Below are 18,061 nucleotides of genomic sequence, written 5' to 3' on the forward strand. Positions count from 1 at the left end.
TGCTTGTTTGATGATTTCAGGATTCAAATGTGTCATTTAACTTTAGAGCTGAGATTTATGGTGAATTTCACTCCGAGCCTGGTGTTAATTTTACACATATCTAAGCAGTTTCCTTCTTCCACAAGTTGGTTAAGCATCAAAGGATTCTGACTTTAGGGAAAAAAAAATAAATTAGGCAGTAACAATTTGCATCCCAAAGTGATTCACAAGTTTTAAAGTATATTCAAGGGTTGTTTAGCATATTACCGACTACTTATCAAAACACAGGACTGATTATGACCTTGTTTTAGATTGCTGGTGTTGAGGTGCTACAAATGTGAGATCTGTATTATTGTGTTTCCTTATTGCCTTCGCTTCTTCTGTGGTTTTTTCCTTTTGGTCACTTTGGGTGTTCCACAGATTACCAATGTGTGCATTTCACATGAAATAGATTTTGATTTTTTAAAAATAACATTTATTGTGAGTAGAAAATTTGGTTTTGCTCATACATTTTTCTGGTGATCTTTTTGCATTTTACTTATTTTTTTGAAGTGATTCTTCTTTTTAATTAACTCATTGGGTAAAGAAAGTAGAGTTCTAATGTCTATGTAAGGTGTAATGAATAAGGTTAGGATGTGACGAACTGTGGTTATCTTTGAAGCTCTGTGTGTTCTCAATATCCATTCCCTTCCCTTATCACCGTTATACTAAATTTTATGCTTATCATGTCCTTACTTTTACTTATACTTTCACTATTTTTTTTTTTTTTTTTTTTTTTTTTGTGAGACAGAGTTTCACTTGTTGCCTAGGCTGGAGTGCAGTGGAGCGATCTTGGCTCACTGAAACCTCCACCTCCTGGGTTCAAGCAATTCTCTGCCTCAGCCTCCGGAGTAGCTGGGATTATAGGCGCCCACCACCACGCCCAGCTAAGTTTTGTATTTTTAGTAGAGACAGGGTTTCACCATCTTGGCCAGGCTTGTCTTGAACTTCTGACCTCAGGTGATCCACCCGCCTTGGCCTCCCAAAGTGTTGGGATTACAGGCGTGAGCCACCGCGCCTGGCCTCACTATCTTTTTTCACTTTCTTTTTTTTCTTTTAGTCAGAGTCTTGCTCTGTCACCTGGGCTGGAGTACAGTGGCGTGATGGTAGTTCACTGCAAACTTGAACTCCCGGGCTTAAGCAATCTTCACATTTCAGCCTCCCAAAGTGTGGGATTACAGGTGTGAGCCACTGCACCCAGCCTATACTTTCACTTTTTATATTTGCGTTTCTAAATAATATACTGTTTAGTTTTTCAGTTAAAATTTTTTATTTTTAATTCATTAAAAAATGATTCAAAAAGTTACAAGAATATACAAAATAACGCTCCTATTGACTTCACCCGGATTCTCAGTGCTAATATTTTACAAAATTTGCTTCATTATTCTCTACTCTCTCTACATATATAGGTAGACACACACATGCACGCACACACACACATTTTTCTGGACTGAGAGTAAGTTATAGACATGCTGTTGGAGTCTAAATACTTTATTTTTTTTCCCTAAAAAATAAGGACACTGCCTTACATAATCATGAATTATTATCTGGGTCAGGAAATTAACATAGGTATAATTCTACCACATGATCTATAGACCCATTCAAACTTTGCCCACTGGCCCAATAATGCCCTTGGTGGCTATTTCCCCTCCTCTTGTTCAGAATCCACTCCAGAACCACAAGCTCCATTTATGTATCACATTCCTTTAGTTGCCTTTCATCTGTAATGGGTCTTTAGTTTTTCTTTGTCTTTCATGCTCTGGATAATTTTCAAGAATATAGAACAGTTTCTTCTTTTTTCAAACTGTCCCTTAATTTGGGTTTGTCAGATGTTTCCTCATGATTAGATTCAAGTCATGCATTTTTGGCAGGGACATCGGAGAAATGATGCTGTGCTCTCAGTGCATCATATCAGGAGGCACAGGATGTGGAATTGTCCCGTTATTGGTGATGTTAACTTTGGTCACTTGGCTGAGGTGGTGTGGGCCAGCTTTCTGCACATCTCTTTGTAAAATAAACTTTGTGGGGAGATACTTTGATAATTATATAAATATCCTGTTTCTCAACAAATTTTCACGCACTAGTTTTAGTGTTCATTGATGATTTTTGCATGAATCTTTTTTTTATGATGATGGATGCCAAATGCTCATTTTCTAATTGTGTCATTTCTTCCACATATATTAGTTGGAATTCCACTGGAAGAAAGAACTCTCCATTCTCACTCATGTACTCATTCATTTACTTATCATTGTGGACTCATGGATTCCCATATTATTCTTTGGATTTTAATCTGTTAGTATTTTTATTATTTTGATGCTCAAATTGGCCCAGATTTACCTAGTGGGAGTTTGTTTAGAGTGGCTTCTTTGTCCTTTTGACTACTTTCCGACTATATTCTAGCACTTCTTTACTTTTGGCACAAAATTATGTTCTAGATTCATCTTGTATTTTCTTTACCAGAGCCCTGGAATGAGCCCTGGAGTCACTTGGTTCTGTTTTGTGGAGAATGGTATTTAGAAACCAAGATCTGAGAACTAGGGGTGCTGATTGCATCTGGGTTTCATTGTCTCTAGGCCTCTCAGCAGATAAAGCTAGTGTGTGTGCATGTAATATATATGTATGTAAATATATGTAAATATATATTACTCCTATATGTAATCAATCTCCTGACCCTGGTGACTGTCTCCTCGGCTACAGCCTTGCCCATTCCACCTGCCTCCTTGACACTGCACTTCTCCAACCCCAGTTCCCCTGACCCTATTAGCATTCTCAGCCTTGACTGCTCCCTTAGCCCCAACTACCTCTGCATTCCTGGATCCACCAGGCCCACCTGCTGGGGCTGTATGAATGGAAGGAAAAGGAAAGGAAAGGCACAAAGAAATAGTTTATAAAGAAAAAAAGAAAAGGAAAAGGCTGTTTGTCTTTTAAAATATTACATGAAAAAATACATAATGTAGTGTCTAATAGCCCTTAGGCTGTAGGCAGACTGGGGTTCAAATTCAGGATTTATTACCTGCCAGATGTGTAATTTTGGGCAAGGTCCTTAACATCTCTGTGCCTCAATTTTATCATCTGCAAAATGGGGCTAGTAATAGTGCCTCATAGGGTTCTTGTGAGGTTTAAACAAGTTAATGCATGTAAAGTATGTAGGATGGTGTTTGGCACATAGGAAATATATTTTAATCTTTTTATTATTATCAGACATCCCATCATTTTAAAATATGTTGCTTTATATTTCTAATAAAAATGTGTTAAATACCAATGATTTATTAGTGGTGTCTTCTGCAGAGATCAGAAGAGTTATTAAAGTTACTTTTTTTCCTGCCATGAATATTGTTTTCTTTATTCAGATTTGACTGTCTATACCTTATACCACTTTGCAACATAAGCATTACATTAAATTACTATTACAAATCTTGAGTCTTTGCACTTATCTTTTAAAAATTTAATTTTTAGAGAAGTTTTAGGTTCACAGCAAAGTTGAGAGAAAGGTACAGAGCTTTCCCATGTATCCCCTGCTGGAATACATGCACAGCCCCCTCATTATCAATATCCCCCACCAGAGTGCTACATTTGCTACAACTGATAAACCTGCATTGACACATCATTATCAACCAAAGTCCACAGTTTACACTAGGGCTTACTCTTGGATTTGTACATTATGTGGTTTTGGACACTTGTATAATGATGTATTGACCATTATAGTATCATAGAGAGTGTTTTCACTGTCCTAAAATTCTTCTGCTCTGTCTATTCATCCTTCCTCCTCCAACCCCTGACAACTACTGATTTTTTATTGTCTCCGTAGTTTGCCTTTTCCAGAATGTCATATAGTTGGGATCATATAATATGAAGCTCTTTCAGATTTGTGTCTTTCACTTAGTAATATGCATGTAAGATTCTCTATGTATTTTCGTGGCTTAATAGCTCATTTATTTTTATTGCTGAATAATATTCCGTTTTCTGGATGTACCACAGTTTATTTATCCATTCTTCTACTGAAGGACATCTTGGTTGCTTCCTAAAGGTACATCCTTCATCTATCAAGAAGTGTTTGTTTTCTACTACAAAATGATACTTGTAAGCCACCAGAGTCTGTACTCTGATCAAATACCAAGAGCATTTGATCAGTCCCTGATGTGAAAGAAAAATGTTAAATGTTATTTCCATTTGGAAGCTAATCATAAATAAATATAAAGTTTCAGAGAAATGCTAGTGAAAGCCACTGGGATGGTTTTCAAGTTATATAATTTTAATTTACATGCGTCTTTTTAGGAGTTCGTATCAGAAGTTGGCAACTGTAGGCCACAGGCCAAATCCAGCTCCCTGAGTTATATGGCCTGTGAGCTAAGTATGGTTTTAAAATGATTGAAAAAAAGTGAAGAAGAAAAGGAAGAAGAAGATTTTATAACAAATGAAAATTACATAAAATGCAAATTTCAGTTCCTATAAATAAAGTTATATTGGAATATAGCCATAGCCATTTGCTACTATATTGTCTATGGTTGATTTTGCAATTCAGTGACAGATTTAAGTAGTACAATAGACACAATATGGCCTGCAAAGCCTAAAATATTTACTGTCTCACCCTTTAGAGAAACTGTGCTGATCCTTGGTTTATACTATTACAGAAGCAATCATAAAGTTTTGGAAGAATCTCAGAAGACATGTCTAGTTTAGGAGATACTCCTGGCTTCCCCTGCACCTTAGGCATTTAAAATAACCTGGCCTGTTTCTTTATGAAATGAGAATATTGGATCTGAAGATCTAAGTCCCTCATGCCTCATGCTATTCTTTGATGCCTTTGTAACATTATTCGCCCCATTGTACTAGTCCGACAGGGTTTTTTTCCCCCGCTTTGGTTTTTATTTTAAGGCAATCTCACTTCATCTCTCTTTTCCATTAATCTGTTTGACATGAATTGAGCTAATATGGCAATTTTTGTCTCTGTTCAAAAACTTCAAGAAATCTTTGAGACCTCATATTTTTATCTGGTTTTATCTCCCCTCCCAGTGACGTAAGAGTGGATTTTGTATAATGGATTGAAATATGTTATTTTATTTTGTTGGATGGCTGAGCTATTTCACAGTGGCTCAAAGAGCAGTTTACTTTGTTCCATAGCAACAAGCCTCTTGCCCAAATTTGCCATCTGGTGTTTGAAGCCTGTATCTTGCAGCAGTTTTTTTCATTAGCTGACAGCCATTACTCATCTGCTTTTGGCTTTAGTATTCCCGACATTCTCATTATTGCTCATCCTAAATAGTCCTAGTTTCAAGTAAGAAAGCACTTGGAGTTGTTTGCTTAGCAGAAGGGAGTCAATTTCATCTGGAAAACAAGGGGTCAGTTGAGAAGATACCTGCCAGCTGGGACCATGACTTTATTATTTGTGAAACTTGGTTTTTAATGACTTGTGTATATGCTTAACAGCCCACCTAGAGTGTGGCCTGTGAAGGGGAAGGCCAATTGGCCATGGTGGGTACCCACTAGATGGTGAACGAGTGAACAGGTTTCCTGCATAAATCCAGGAAACCTTGGGATGAAAAAGCAGTAGCCCCATGAAGAAAGCATCAATCATACTTTGTAATTTTGCCACATTTGCTTTCCAAATTTTTTTTAGAGATTTCCTGAAAATAAATCTCAGGGCTGATCCCTGGCTACCTCTGATCTGATCTCCTATCAGTCTTTCTTGTAGTCCTTGTACTGTATCCCCACTAGCCTCTCCGGTGTTTCAGAACCTGCCAAGCACACTCCCATTTTGGGGTCCTTGCTAGATATTCCCTCTGCCTGGAATGCTCTTCCCCAAATGTCTAAGTGGTTCACTCTCTCCTTTTATGCAAGTCTCTGCTTAAACCTCCTTCTTCAGAGAAACCATCACACTCTACATTTTAGTCTATTTACCTCCCTTTATTTTCACCATAACACTCACTATGCAGTATATCTTTATCAATTTATTGTTCCCAGTCTCTGGAATAATCCTGAGCATACGGGAAGCACTCAGGAAGTACTTTCTGAGTGAAAACATGAATGAAAGCAAGACAAAAATCTATTAAGTACTTGATTTGTGAATTAAGGTTTTCCCCAACCCAACGCTTCCATGTTATTTATAGAATACTCCTGTCTATTTCACATCTTGTAGCTTTTTGCCTCTTTGCCGCTGCTCCTGTTGTTACCCCTTCCATCCCTTTTCCCACAACCCTGGATACTTACCAAGTACCAAATCCTACCAATCACTGTCCAAGTTCTGCCTTTTCTTTGAAATCTTCACTGATCACACTTATTATCTCTCCATTGGAACCCACAGGGCCATTGCACTTCCTCATCCTCCCTTCTCATGTCTAACTCATTTTCTACCTCTGCCTGTCTTAACTCCTAAACCTTAAGCTCTATGAGTAGAGACTATGCATATATATTTCTGTTTTTCATACTTTGCATTTTCATATACACTTAATGCATATTTTTATTATATTGGCTAGAATAAGACATTTATTATTAACAACTTTGTATCTAAAAAGGAGTAAAGATGAAAGTGGAGTCACTCTCAACTTCTTTCCTAAAGAGATAACCACTGTCATTATTTAGACACCTGCTATGGTTTGAATGTTTGTCCTCTCAGAAACTCATGTTGAAACTCAATTGCCATTGTAATAGTATTAAAGAGGTGGGGCCTTTCAGAAGTGATTAGGCCGTGAGGACGGAGCTCTCACAAATGGATTAATCTTGTTACCATGGTAGTGGTTATCTTGACAGTGAGTTGTTATAAAATGAGTCTGGCCTCGAGTGCTTCCCTCTTTCACATGCTCTTGCCTGCCTTTCCACCTTTCTGCTGTATGATGACTCTGGCTAGATGGTGGTGCTATGCTCTTGGAATTCCTAACCTCCAAAACGGTGAGCCAAACCCATTTTGCTCTTTATACATTACCAATCTGTGGTATTCTGTTGTAGCAGGAGAAAATGTACTAAGACAGAAAATTGGTACCAAGACCAGTGTTTTGGAATAATAGATACCTGAAAATATGCAAGTGGCTTTGGAACTGGGCAATGAGTAAAGGCTGGAAGAATTTGGAGAAGCAGGCTAGAAAAAGCCTAGATTGCTGTAAATGGAGCATTGAAAGTGATTCTGGTGAAGGCTCAGAAGAAGAGAAGACTGGGGAAAGTTTTGAACTTCTTAAAGATTACCTAAGTGGTCGTGACCAGAATGTTGATAGAAATATGGACAGTAAAAGCTGTTCTGATGAGATCTCAGAACTGAGGAACAAGGTATTGGAAACTGGGGCAAAGGCCATCCTTGTTATAAAGTAGCAAAGAACTTGGCTGAAATGTGTCTATAACTGAGGGCTTTGTGAAAGGTGGAATTTAAAAGTGATGAAATAGGATATCTAGCTGAAGACATATTTAAGCAGCAAGGCATTCAGGCTGATGCATGGTTACTTTTAACCGCTTATAGTAAGATGCTAGAGGAAAGGAATGATTTAAAGATGGAATTTATAATGAAAAAGGAAGCTATGTGAAAAGATTTGGAAAATTTGCAGCCTGGCCATGTAAACAACAAAAACGCATTCTAGTGTGGAACCAAGAGACCATTTACTGACGAGATTAATACAGACAGAAGACAGCCACCATCAATACAATGGAAGATAGACCCTGAAGGCATTTCAGAGATCTTTGAGGCTGCCCTGCTCATCACAGGCCCAGAGTTCTAAGAGGGCAGAATAGTTTGAGGGGTTGGGCTAGGAGCAGCCTACACAGGCTCACTGCCCAGACCCACCTCACGTCGCTGCTTCCTGCATTCCAGCGCAGAGCTCTTTCACCGCTCCCACCACGGCTCAAGCAGGTCCATGTGTGGCTCAGGCCACAACTTCAGAAGATGCAAGTGGCAAATCTTGGTTGCATCCATGTGGTGTTAAGTTTGCAGGCATGCAGAATGCAAGATCTATGGGGGCATGGCTTCATCCACCTAGATTTCAAAGTATGTTGCAAATAACCTGGAGCCCCAGACAGAGACTTGTCACAGAAGCAGAGCCACTGCAGAGAGCCCCAGCTATGGCAATACTGCACAAAAATGTGGGGTTGGGGTTAGTGCCAGAGCTGCCACAGAGAGTCCTCACTGGGGTAATGCCTAGTGGAGCCCTGGGAGCAGGACTGGCACTGAGACTCCAGGATCGTGGAGCTACTAGTGTGCAACCTCAGCCTGGGAGAGCAGCAGGCAGGAGACTCCAACCTATGAAGCATGGGCTGGGTCTAGGAAAGCCATAGGAGTGGGGCTGCCCAAGACCTGTGTGCCCAGGATGCAGAAAATGGAGTCAAAGATTATTCTCTAAATTTAGGGCTTAAAGTGTTTTTTTCCCATTGGGTTTTGGACTTAATTGGAGTCTGTTACTCTTTTGTTTTTGCCTATTTCTCCCTTTTGGAACAGGACTGTCAATCCTATGCTTGCCCCACCATTGTATTCTGGAAGTAGATAACTTCAAATTTGATTTCACAGGCTCACAGCTGTAGGAATATGCCTATGGATGAATCCTGTCAGGTGTCTCACCCACATCTGATACAGAGGAGACTCTAGACTTTTTTTTTTTTTTGGAGACAGGGTTTCACTTTGTCACACAGGCTGGAACTACAGTGGTGTGATGACAGCTCACTGTAGCCTTGACCTCCCAGGCTTAAGTGATCCTCCCACCTCAGCCTCCTGAATAGCTGGGGTTACAGGCATGCATCACCATACTTGGCTAATTTTTTTGATTTTTTTAGTAGAGATGGGGTCTTGCTATGCTGCTGGTCTCAAACTCCTGGGTGCAATTGATCCTCCCACCTCAGCCTCCCAAAGTGCTGGGATTACAGGCGTAAGCCACCACGCCTGACCTGAGACTCTGGACTTTTGAATTGATGCTGGAACAACTACTTAAGACTTTTGGGACTACTGGAATGAGATGAATCTATTTAGGCCAAATACGGTGGCTCATGCCTGTAATTCTAGCACTTTGAGAAGCCAAGGCAGGAAGATCAGTTGAGCTCAGGAGTTCGGTACCAGCCTGGGCAACGTGGTGAAACCCCTTCTCTACCAAAAATACAAAAATTAGCCAGGCGTGGTGGCACATACCTGTGGTCCCAGCTACTCTGGAGACTTAAGTGGGAGGATCATTTGAGCCTGGGAGGTGGAAGTTGCACTGAGCCGAAATCATGCCACTGTACTCCGGCCTGGGTGACAGAGTGAGACCCCATCTCAAAACAAAACAAAAAAAAGAAATGAATATGTTTTGTACTTGAAAAGTACATGAGTTTTGTACGGCCAGGGCAGAATGCTATGGTTTGAATGTTTGTTTTCTCTGAAACTCATGTTAATATTTAATTGCCATTGTAACAGTATTAAGAGGTAGGGCTTTAAAAAGTGACTGGGTCATAGGGATGAAGCTCTAATGAATGGATTAATGCCATTATGAAGGGAGTGGGTTAGTTATTGTGAGAGTAGGTTGTTGATGTTTTCTTTCCTTTTCTTGTTTTTTTGTTTGTTTGTTTTTGTTTTGTTTGAGACGAAGTCTCTGCTGTGTTGTGCAGGCTGGAGTGCAGTGGCATGACCTTGGCTCACTGCAACCTCCGCCTCCCAGGTCAAGCAATTCTCCTGCCTCAGCCTCCCAAGTAGCTGGGACTACAGGCACCTGCCACCACACTCAGCTAATTTTTGTATTTTTAGTAGAGACGTGGTTTCACCATGTTGGCCAGGCTGGTCTCGAATTCCTGACCTCAAGCAATCTGCCTGCCGTGGCCTCCCAAAGTGCTGGGATTACAGGCATGAGCCACTTCACCCCCCCCCCATGTTTTCTTTTCCTAGCTTACTTTAGTGAAGAATACTGTATATAATACATATAATATAGAAAATATGTGTTAGTTAACTTTATGTTGATTATGTTATTGGTAAGTCTTTGGCCAACAGTAGGCTATTAGTAGTTAAGTTTCTGGGAAGTCAAAAGTTATCGCTCATTTTAGACTACGGTGCTCCTAACCCCTGCATTATTCAAGGGGCAACTGTAATCCCCTTTTCTTCTTGAATTCCTAATTCTATTCTACTTCCCTCACAGACTTTTTACTAATGCAATATATTTTTATACTTGAAAGCCTTCTATTGATCAACCATGGTAGTAAAATGTCTGTACATAGATTTAAGCATTTACAGTGGCCTGGGAATATAAGAAAATTAAAAAAAAAATTGTATTACACATTTTGAAAGTAATTTGTTAAGTGTAAAATAAAAGTTTTTTTCATCCAGTTTGATAATATATCTATGAATGATTGTTACTTGTTGGTAGAATAAAATAAGGAGCAGCATCAATTTTTTCTTATTTTCCATTTTTATAGATGTGAGTTTTAGGAATAATTTTAACATAAATCAAGTAGATGCAAATGGAAAAAGTTTCATTGTAGCAATATCATTCAATTCTTTGAACTTGTTATGTGATAAAATTACATATTAATCTATCAAAAATATCTTTAATGATCTGTCAATTGATAAGCAATGAGGTCTTCTATCATTTCATTGACAGTTAAAGACCACAATGCTAGAGAAATATCGTAGGGTGCCAGGCAGAAGCCTTGGTAGGGGCACATTTGAGCTTGGTGACTATGGCTATTCCATCCACTGTACCGCATGCCTTGTTCCAGTACTGCGTGGCTACTCAGGTGCAGCCCAGAAAAAGGGAAAGTGGGGTTCAGTTATTTTTACCAGGTGTAAGTTAAGTAAAAGACAATGGAAATATGAAATAATAGATGGTGGAATCTAACCTCGACTAGGAAAACAGAGGAAGAAGATGGCTGGTGGACTGGGCAAAAGTACAGGGAGAAAGTAAAGGGAAGGCTCCTTTTTTTTTTTGAGATGGAGTCTTGCTCTTTTGCCCAGGCCAGACTGCAGTGGTGCTGTCTTGGCTCACTGCAAGCTCTGCCTCCCGGGTTCACGCCATTCTCCTGCCTCAGCCTCCCGAGTAGCTTGATTCTTTTCGCTCTTCTTGCCCAGGCTGGAGTGCGATGGCGCGATCTTGGCTCACTGCAACCTCCACCTCCGGGGTTCAAGTGATTCTTTTGCCTCAGCCTCCCAAATAGCTGGGATTACAGGTGTCCGCCACCACACCCAGCTGATTTTTTGTATTTTTTAGTAGAGATGGGGTTTCACCATGTTGACCAGGCTTGAACTCCTGACCTCAGGTGATCCACCCACCTCGGCCTCCCAAAGTGCTGGGATTACAGGCATGAGCCACCGTGCCCAGCCATGTTTCTTTTCTCTTGCTGCTTTTAGGATTCTTTCTTTATCCTTGATCTTTGAGAGTTTGATTATTAAATGCCTTGAGATACTCTTCTTTCAATTAAGTGTGCTTGGTATTCTGTTACCTTCTTGTACTTGGATATTGGTATCTTTCTCTAGGTTTGGAACGTTCTTTATTATCCCTTTGAATAAACTTTCCATCCCTATCTCTTTTCCTACCTCCTCTTTAGAGGCAAATCTATGAGTTATTGAATTTGTGGGGTTTTAGATCCTGTAGGCTTGCTTCATTGTTTTTTATTCTTTTTATTTGTGTCTCCTCTGACTGTGTATTTTCAAATAGCCTTTTTTTTTTTTTTTTGAGAACGAGTCTCACTCTGTTGCCCAGGCTGGAGTGCAGTGGCGCGATCTCAGCTCACTGCAACCTCTGCCTCCCGGGTTCAAACAATTCTCTGCTCAGCCTCCTGAGTAGCTGGGATTACAGGCGCCCACCACCACGCCCAGCTAACTTTTGTAGTTTTAGTAGAGATGGGTTTTCACCAAGTTGGCCAGGCTGGTCTTGAACCCCTGACCTCATGATTCACCTGCCTCGGCCTCCCAAAGTGCTGGGATTACAGGAATGAGCCACTGTGCCTGGCCTCAAATAGCCTATTTTCAAGCCCACAGATTTTTTCTTCTGCTTGATCAATTCTACTATTAAAACACTCTGGGCCAGGCACGGCGCCTCACACCTGTAATCCCAGCACTTTGGGAAGCCAAGGCAGGCAGATCACTAGGTCAGGAGATCGAGACCATCCTGGCCAACATTGTGAAACCCCGTCTGTACTAAAAATACAAAAATACAAAAATTAGGTGGGTGTGGTGGTGCAGGCTTGTTATCTCAGCTACTCAGGAGGCTGAGGCACAGGAATCGCTTGAACCCACGAGGTGGAGGTTGCAGTAAGCCGAGATGGTGCCACTGCACTCTAGCCTGGTGACAGAGCGAGACTCCTTCTCAAAACAACAACAACAACAACAACAACAAACAACAACACTCTGATGCATTCTTCATTATGCCAATTGTATTTTTCAGCTTCAGGATTTTTCCTTGATTCTTTTTAATTATTTCAATCTCTTTGTTAAATTTATCTGATAGAATTCTGAATTATTTCTCTGTGTTATCTTGAATTTCTTTGAGTTTCCTCAAAACAAGTATTGTAAAGTCTCTTTCTGAAAGGTTACATATCTTTCTCTCTCCTGGATTAATCCCTGGTACTTTATTTAGTTCATTTGGTAAGGTCATTTTTTTTCTGGGAATGTCTTGATACTTGTAGATGTTTGTTTGTGCCTGGGCATTGAAGAGTTAGGTATTTATTGTACTTGTCACTATCTGGGCTTGTTTGTACCTGTCTTTCTTGGGAAGGCTCTCCAGGTATTTGAAAGGACTTTGGTGTTGTGATCTAAGCTATATCTGCTTTAGGGGGCACCCCAAGCCCAGTAACAGTGTGGTTCTTGCAGACTCGTAAAGGTAGTGCCTTGATGGTCCTGGACAAGAACTGGAAGAATTCTCTGGTTTACCAGGCAGAGACTCTTGTTCTCTTCCCTTACTATCTCCCAAACAGTCTCTCACTCTGTTCTTAACCACCTGAAGCTCGGGGTAGAGTGACACAAGCACGCTTGTGGCCACAATCACCCTTGTGGCCACAATCACTATGACTGTGCTGGGTCAGACTTGAAACCAGCACAGCACTGGGTGTTGTCCACAGCTTGCTGTAATCACTCCCTGGCTACTGTCTATGTTCACTCAAGGCCCTGGGGCTCTACGATCAGCAGGTGGTAAAGCCAGCCAGGCTTGTTTTCTTCCCTTCAGGATGGTAAGTCACCCCAGTTCCCCGGCAGTTCTAGAGGTGCTGTCAGGGAGCTAGCGATTAGAGTCAAAAGACTTAGAAAGCCACCTGGTGTTCTGTTGTACTGTGGCTGAGCTGAACTCAAACCACAAGATACAGTCCTTCCCACTCTTCCTTCCCCTTTTTGAAGGTGGAGGAGCCTTACCTTGTGTCCACTGCCACCACAGGTCCCCTGGAAGTCCTGCCAGACTACTGCCTATGTTCCCTTAAATCCCAAGGATTCTTAGTCAACTTGTGAATTCTGCCTGGCCTGGGATTAACTCTTCAGAGCAGTAGGCTTCCCTCCGGCCCAGGGCAGATCCATAAATACTGTTTAAGAGCCAAGTTCTGGAACTGGGGACTCCGGGAGCCTGCTTGATGTTTTGTTCTTCTGTGGCCGAACTGGTACCTAAAGTGCAAGACAAAGTACCATTTACCCTCTGCTTTCCTCAAGCAGAAGGAGTCTTGCTCCATAGCCACCACAGCTGGGAATGTGCTGAGTTTCACCCAAGACCCTCAACGTAGTACCTGGGTATTGCTGCTGGTTATTCAGGGCCCAAGGGCTCTTCAGTTAGCAGGTGATGAATCCTACCAGGACTGAGTCCTTTCCTTCAAGGCATCAGGTTCCCTTTTGGCCCAAAGTATGTCTAGAAATGCTGTCAAGGAGCTAGGGCCTGGAAAGATAGTCTCACACCCGTGATAGGTGCCCTATCCTGCTGTGGCTGACCCGGTATCCAAGATGCAAGAAAAAGTCCTCCCCACTCTTCCCTGTCCTCTCCTCGAATGGAAGGAAGGAGTCTCTTTTGGAGCCATGAGCTGTGTGGCCTGGAGTTAGGGGAGGGGTGATGCTAGCACTCCTGCAGCCACCCCAGTTTGTGTCTCAGGAGGTTGTGCTCCCCGCCAGCCCAGCCTATTGTCTCTGGGCCCAGTTCAGCACTAGGACTCACATAAAAGTTGTAGTCCTTGGGGCCTAGACTGTCTTTTAAGTTTATTAGGGCCCCTGGGCACTTTAGCCCGCTGTAGTCTGTGGCTAGGCTTGTGGAAACTCAAGTCCCAACTGCTGGGATCAGCAATTCCCTTCTGGCCAGGTCTGGTTTGAATGCTCCCTCTGTGGGCAGACATCAGCTAAGTTTGGTCCAGTTTTCTTTTCTGCTATAACAGAACAGCACTGAGTTCGGTGGCTCATAATTGCTATGCTCTCCTTCCACGAGTGCCCAGAAATGCTCTCCACACCACACCACCCCACCACACCCCGGAGGTAGGGAAGGGGTAGCATATGCAATTCAAGACTGGTTTTTGTATCTCTTCAGTGCCTCTTTCAGTGAGATAAAGTTAAAACCAAGTACCATGACTGCTCACCTGATTTGTAGTTCTTATGAAGGTGCTTTTTAATATAGTTGTCAAATTGTTGTCCTTGCAGGGGGTGACTGGTGAAGCCTTCTATTCTGCCATCTTGCTCCGCCTCTTCAATTAGCCATTTTTAATACCTTGTATCTTCAGTTGAGAATTTTTGAAGTCTCACATTGATATTATGGCAGAAAAGGAGGAATCACACACAGCTTGTCTTTGGATGACCAAAAGCAAACAGCTTTTTTTTTTTTTTTTGCCTCTAAACTCAATTCCATTTGGTATCAAATACCTTTTAACTCAGCTATAGTCTCTTTTAAGAATATTTACATATTTAATAAAAAACAAATGACTGTGACTCACTAATATGTGTTTCTTTTCTTTTCTTTCTTTCTTTTAAAGATAGTGTTTTTAGAAGAAGCATCTCAACAAGAAAAACTGGCCAAAGAATGGTGCTTCAAGCCATGTGAAATAAGAGAACTGAGCCACCAGTAAGTTGTTTCTTCTTCCCTTTTACTGGGTGCCACTAATAAGCTTAAATTATAGAAAACCTGCCTTGAGAGACAGAGAGACTTTAAAAAATAATATTAATTTAACAATAATTATTTTGTAGTAATTATTTGTTAAGGGAGGAGATGGGAAGGAGAAGGTATACAGGAAGCTGAAGGATGGAAACTTAGAGAGCTAGAGGCTGCCATCATTCATCAATTTCTTTAGCATATATTTGTTGAGCATGCTATGTGCAGTACTGGAGGGTCTGGAGGTGAAAAAGATCTTCAAAGTCCTTGTCCTCACAGGGTTTACAGTTCATGGAGGACAAAGACAGTAAACAAGCAAACACATACCTGAGCATGACCATGGTAGATTGTGATAGCTTCTGTAAGGAAGGAAACAAGGTGAGGAGGGGTATGATAGAGGTTAACTATTAAGAAGTAGGGAGGAAAGAAAATTTGAGAATCAATTGGTTGGGGAAGTTCAGAAACACACTTGAGCTGTGATATTATATTTCAACTACTTTTAGTGGTTTTTAATATTTGTTATATTTTATATATAATATATATTTAATATGTGTTATACAGTTCTTAAAGAAATGATCGGGCCTGGCATGGTGACTCATACCTGTAATCCTAGCACTTTGGGAGGCCGAGGCGGGTGGATCACCTGAGATCAGGAGTTCAAGACCAGCCTGGCCAACATGGTGAAACCCTGTCTCTACTAAAAATACAAAAATTAGCCTGGCGTGGTGGCGCATATGATGCCTGTAATCCCAGCTACTCAGGTGGCTGAAGGAAGCAGGAGAATCTCTTGAAGCCCGGGGGGCAGAGGTTGCAGTGAGCCGAGATCATGTCACTTCACTCTAGCCTGGGTGAAAGAGCAAGACTCTGTCAAAAAACAAAAAACAAAACAAAAAAAAACTCAGTTTCCTCATAGCCTGGTTGATATGCTTTATGGAAATGGGAAAACTTTTTTTGATTATAATTTTTAGTTTATTTTTTATTTATTTTACTTTAAGTTCTGGGATACATGTGCAGAACGTGCAGGTTTGTTATATAGGTATACATGTGCCATGGTGGTTTGCTGCACCTATCAACCCTTCATCTAGGTTTTAAGCCCCACATGCATTAGATATTTGTCCTAATGCTCTCCCTCCCCTTCCCCCCCACCCCCCAACAGGCCCCGCTGTGTGATGTTCCCTTCCCTGTGTCCATTTGTTCTTATTGTTCAACTCCCACTTATGAATGAGAACATGCCGTGTTTGGTTTTCTGTTCCTGTGTTAGTTTGCTGAAAGTCATGGCTTCTGACATCATCCATGTCCCTGCAAAGGACATGAATGGGAAGACTTTTTTAAAGCTAAAATATTTTATCTTGTTTCAGGCCAAGTAAGTTCCAAGGCCAATAAAATTGGTACCATTTATATTCTGAAAACACTTTGATAACTTGGGAATTGACTTTCACATAATATAGAGGAACACTGTTTCACGTAATAGAGGAACATTGAACTAGGAATGAAAATACCTGGTTTGAATCCACAGACTGTAGCTTTGCAGATGTTAAAAGTCAAGCAAGCCACTTTCCCTCTTTGAGCTCATCTAGACTATGAAGCTCATCCCTGGTCATAGTCCAGAGAGACAGAGTGACTATTTATAAAGTTTCACTCCACCTGCAGTTTTACTCACATCCCTTGCCTCCTTCCCTCTCCCTGCTGCCTCTCTATGGGCTTGGAAGTGTGTGGGCACTGGGCATGGAAATGAATATAGTAGCTTCTGCTGTTACCATCTACTTCCTCTTGCTAGATTTTCACGTAAGAATCTATGATGAGGAACAACTGACATTTATAGTCTCCTGCTTGCGTGTCTTTGTGATGGAGGATTAGAAGAAGGTTTGGAAGCAGTTGAAGTAGAGGCTGAGATGGGATGAGAGAATGGTGGAAGCAGTTGGAGGATGGGGAGGAGGGTAAACGTAACTGTGGGTCTTCACATCCTTTTCTTCCTCTTTATGAGGTTGCTTTTGAAATTAAATCCATCAGAAATGCAGATTCTGGGGGTTGTATGTAAGTACTGCACACAAAGAAGTAGTAAGGTAAGAAATAATTTAAATTTTAGTAGAAGACTGAAGTCTTTGAAGAAAGATTATATTTAAAATGCAAAGAGATTCTTAAGCACACAAGTTATGTGCAGTTGAATTTAAGTCATGATTAAAATACCATAAAGGGATGTCTCAGACAGTTTTTAATAGACTTGGCCCAATACACAGTGTATCTACAGGTCTATCTCAGTACTGTGTGGATTTTTAGAAAAGGAAAATCACAACTGGAGTACCATGGGCAGTGCTGTGGTAGGAGTGAATCAGATGGTGGCCATGGACCGTGGACAGGTTTGCAGGGCCAGGATTAGGGTGAGGGGAGTGAGGCATTCACCTCAGGCATAAAATTTAAAAGCAGCGGGGGAGGGGCAAAAACTCAGTAATCAGGATAAATACTTTTAAGGCAATATTTTAAAATATAAAAAGTAATGCATGGCTGGGCGCGGTGGCTCACCCTGTAATCCCAGCACTTTGGGAGGCCGAGACGGGCGGATCACTTGAGGTCAGGAGTTCAAGACCAGCCTGGCCAACATGGTGAAACCTGTCTCTACTAAAAATACAAAAATTAGCCAGGTGTGGGCCGGATGTGGTGGCTCACGCCTGTAATCCCAGCACTTTGGGAGGCCGAGGCAGGCACATCATGAGGTCAGGAGATTGAGACTGTCCTGGCTAACACGGTGAAACCCCATCTCTACTAAAAATACAAAACATTAGCCGGGCATGGTGGCGGGCGCCTGTAGTCCCAGCTACTCGGGAGGCTGATGCAGGAGAATGGCTTGAACCTGGGAGGCGGAGGTTGCAGTGAGCCGAGATCACACCACTGCACTCCAGCCTGAGTAAGACTCCATCTCAAAAAAAAAAAAAAAAAAAAAAAAATTAATGCAAAAACTCATGATGAACAAAATGCCAACATTTTAAATAAAGACAGGATGTTGTTTGTTTTACAGCCATGTATTTTTTTTTTTTTGTGCAATGGAACAGTCACTTTCAAATAACATGGATTCC

The 18,061-nt window shown here is 41.3% G+C and overlaps 1 protein-coding gene across 3 annotated transcripts in view; it reads left to right on the plus strand.

Annotated features, from left to right (window-relative positions):
* The window catches only part of GDA (guanine deaminase), a 100,712-nt gene that overhangs the window by 29,685 nt on the left and 52,966 nt on the right, over nucleotides 1–18,061 (plus strand). For 2 of the 3 annotated variants that reach the window (XM_024251807.3, NM_001133904.1), the window contains 1 exon segment: nucleotides 14,875–14,963. In XM_024251807.3, the coding sequence (XP_024107575.2) occupies nucleotides 14,875–14,963 (89 nt within the window). 3 annotated transcript variants of the gene reach the window in all.

This window comes from Pongo abelii, chromosome 13 (genome assembly GCF_028885655.2).
Source record: "Pongo abelii isolate AG06213 chromosome 13, NHGRI_mPonAbe1-v2.0_pri, whole genome shotgun sequence".
NCBI lineage: Eukaryota > Metazoa > Chordata > Mammalia > Primates > Hominidae > Pongo > Pongo abelii.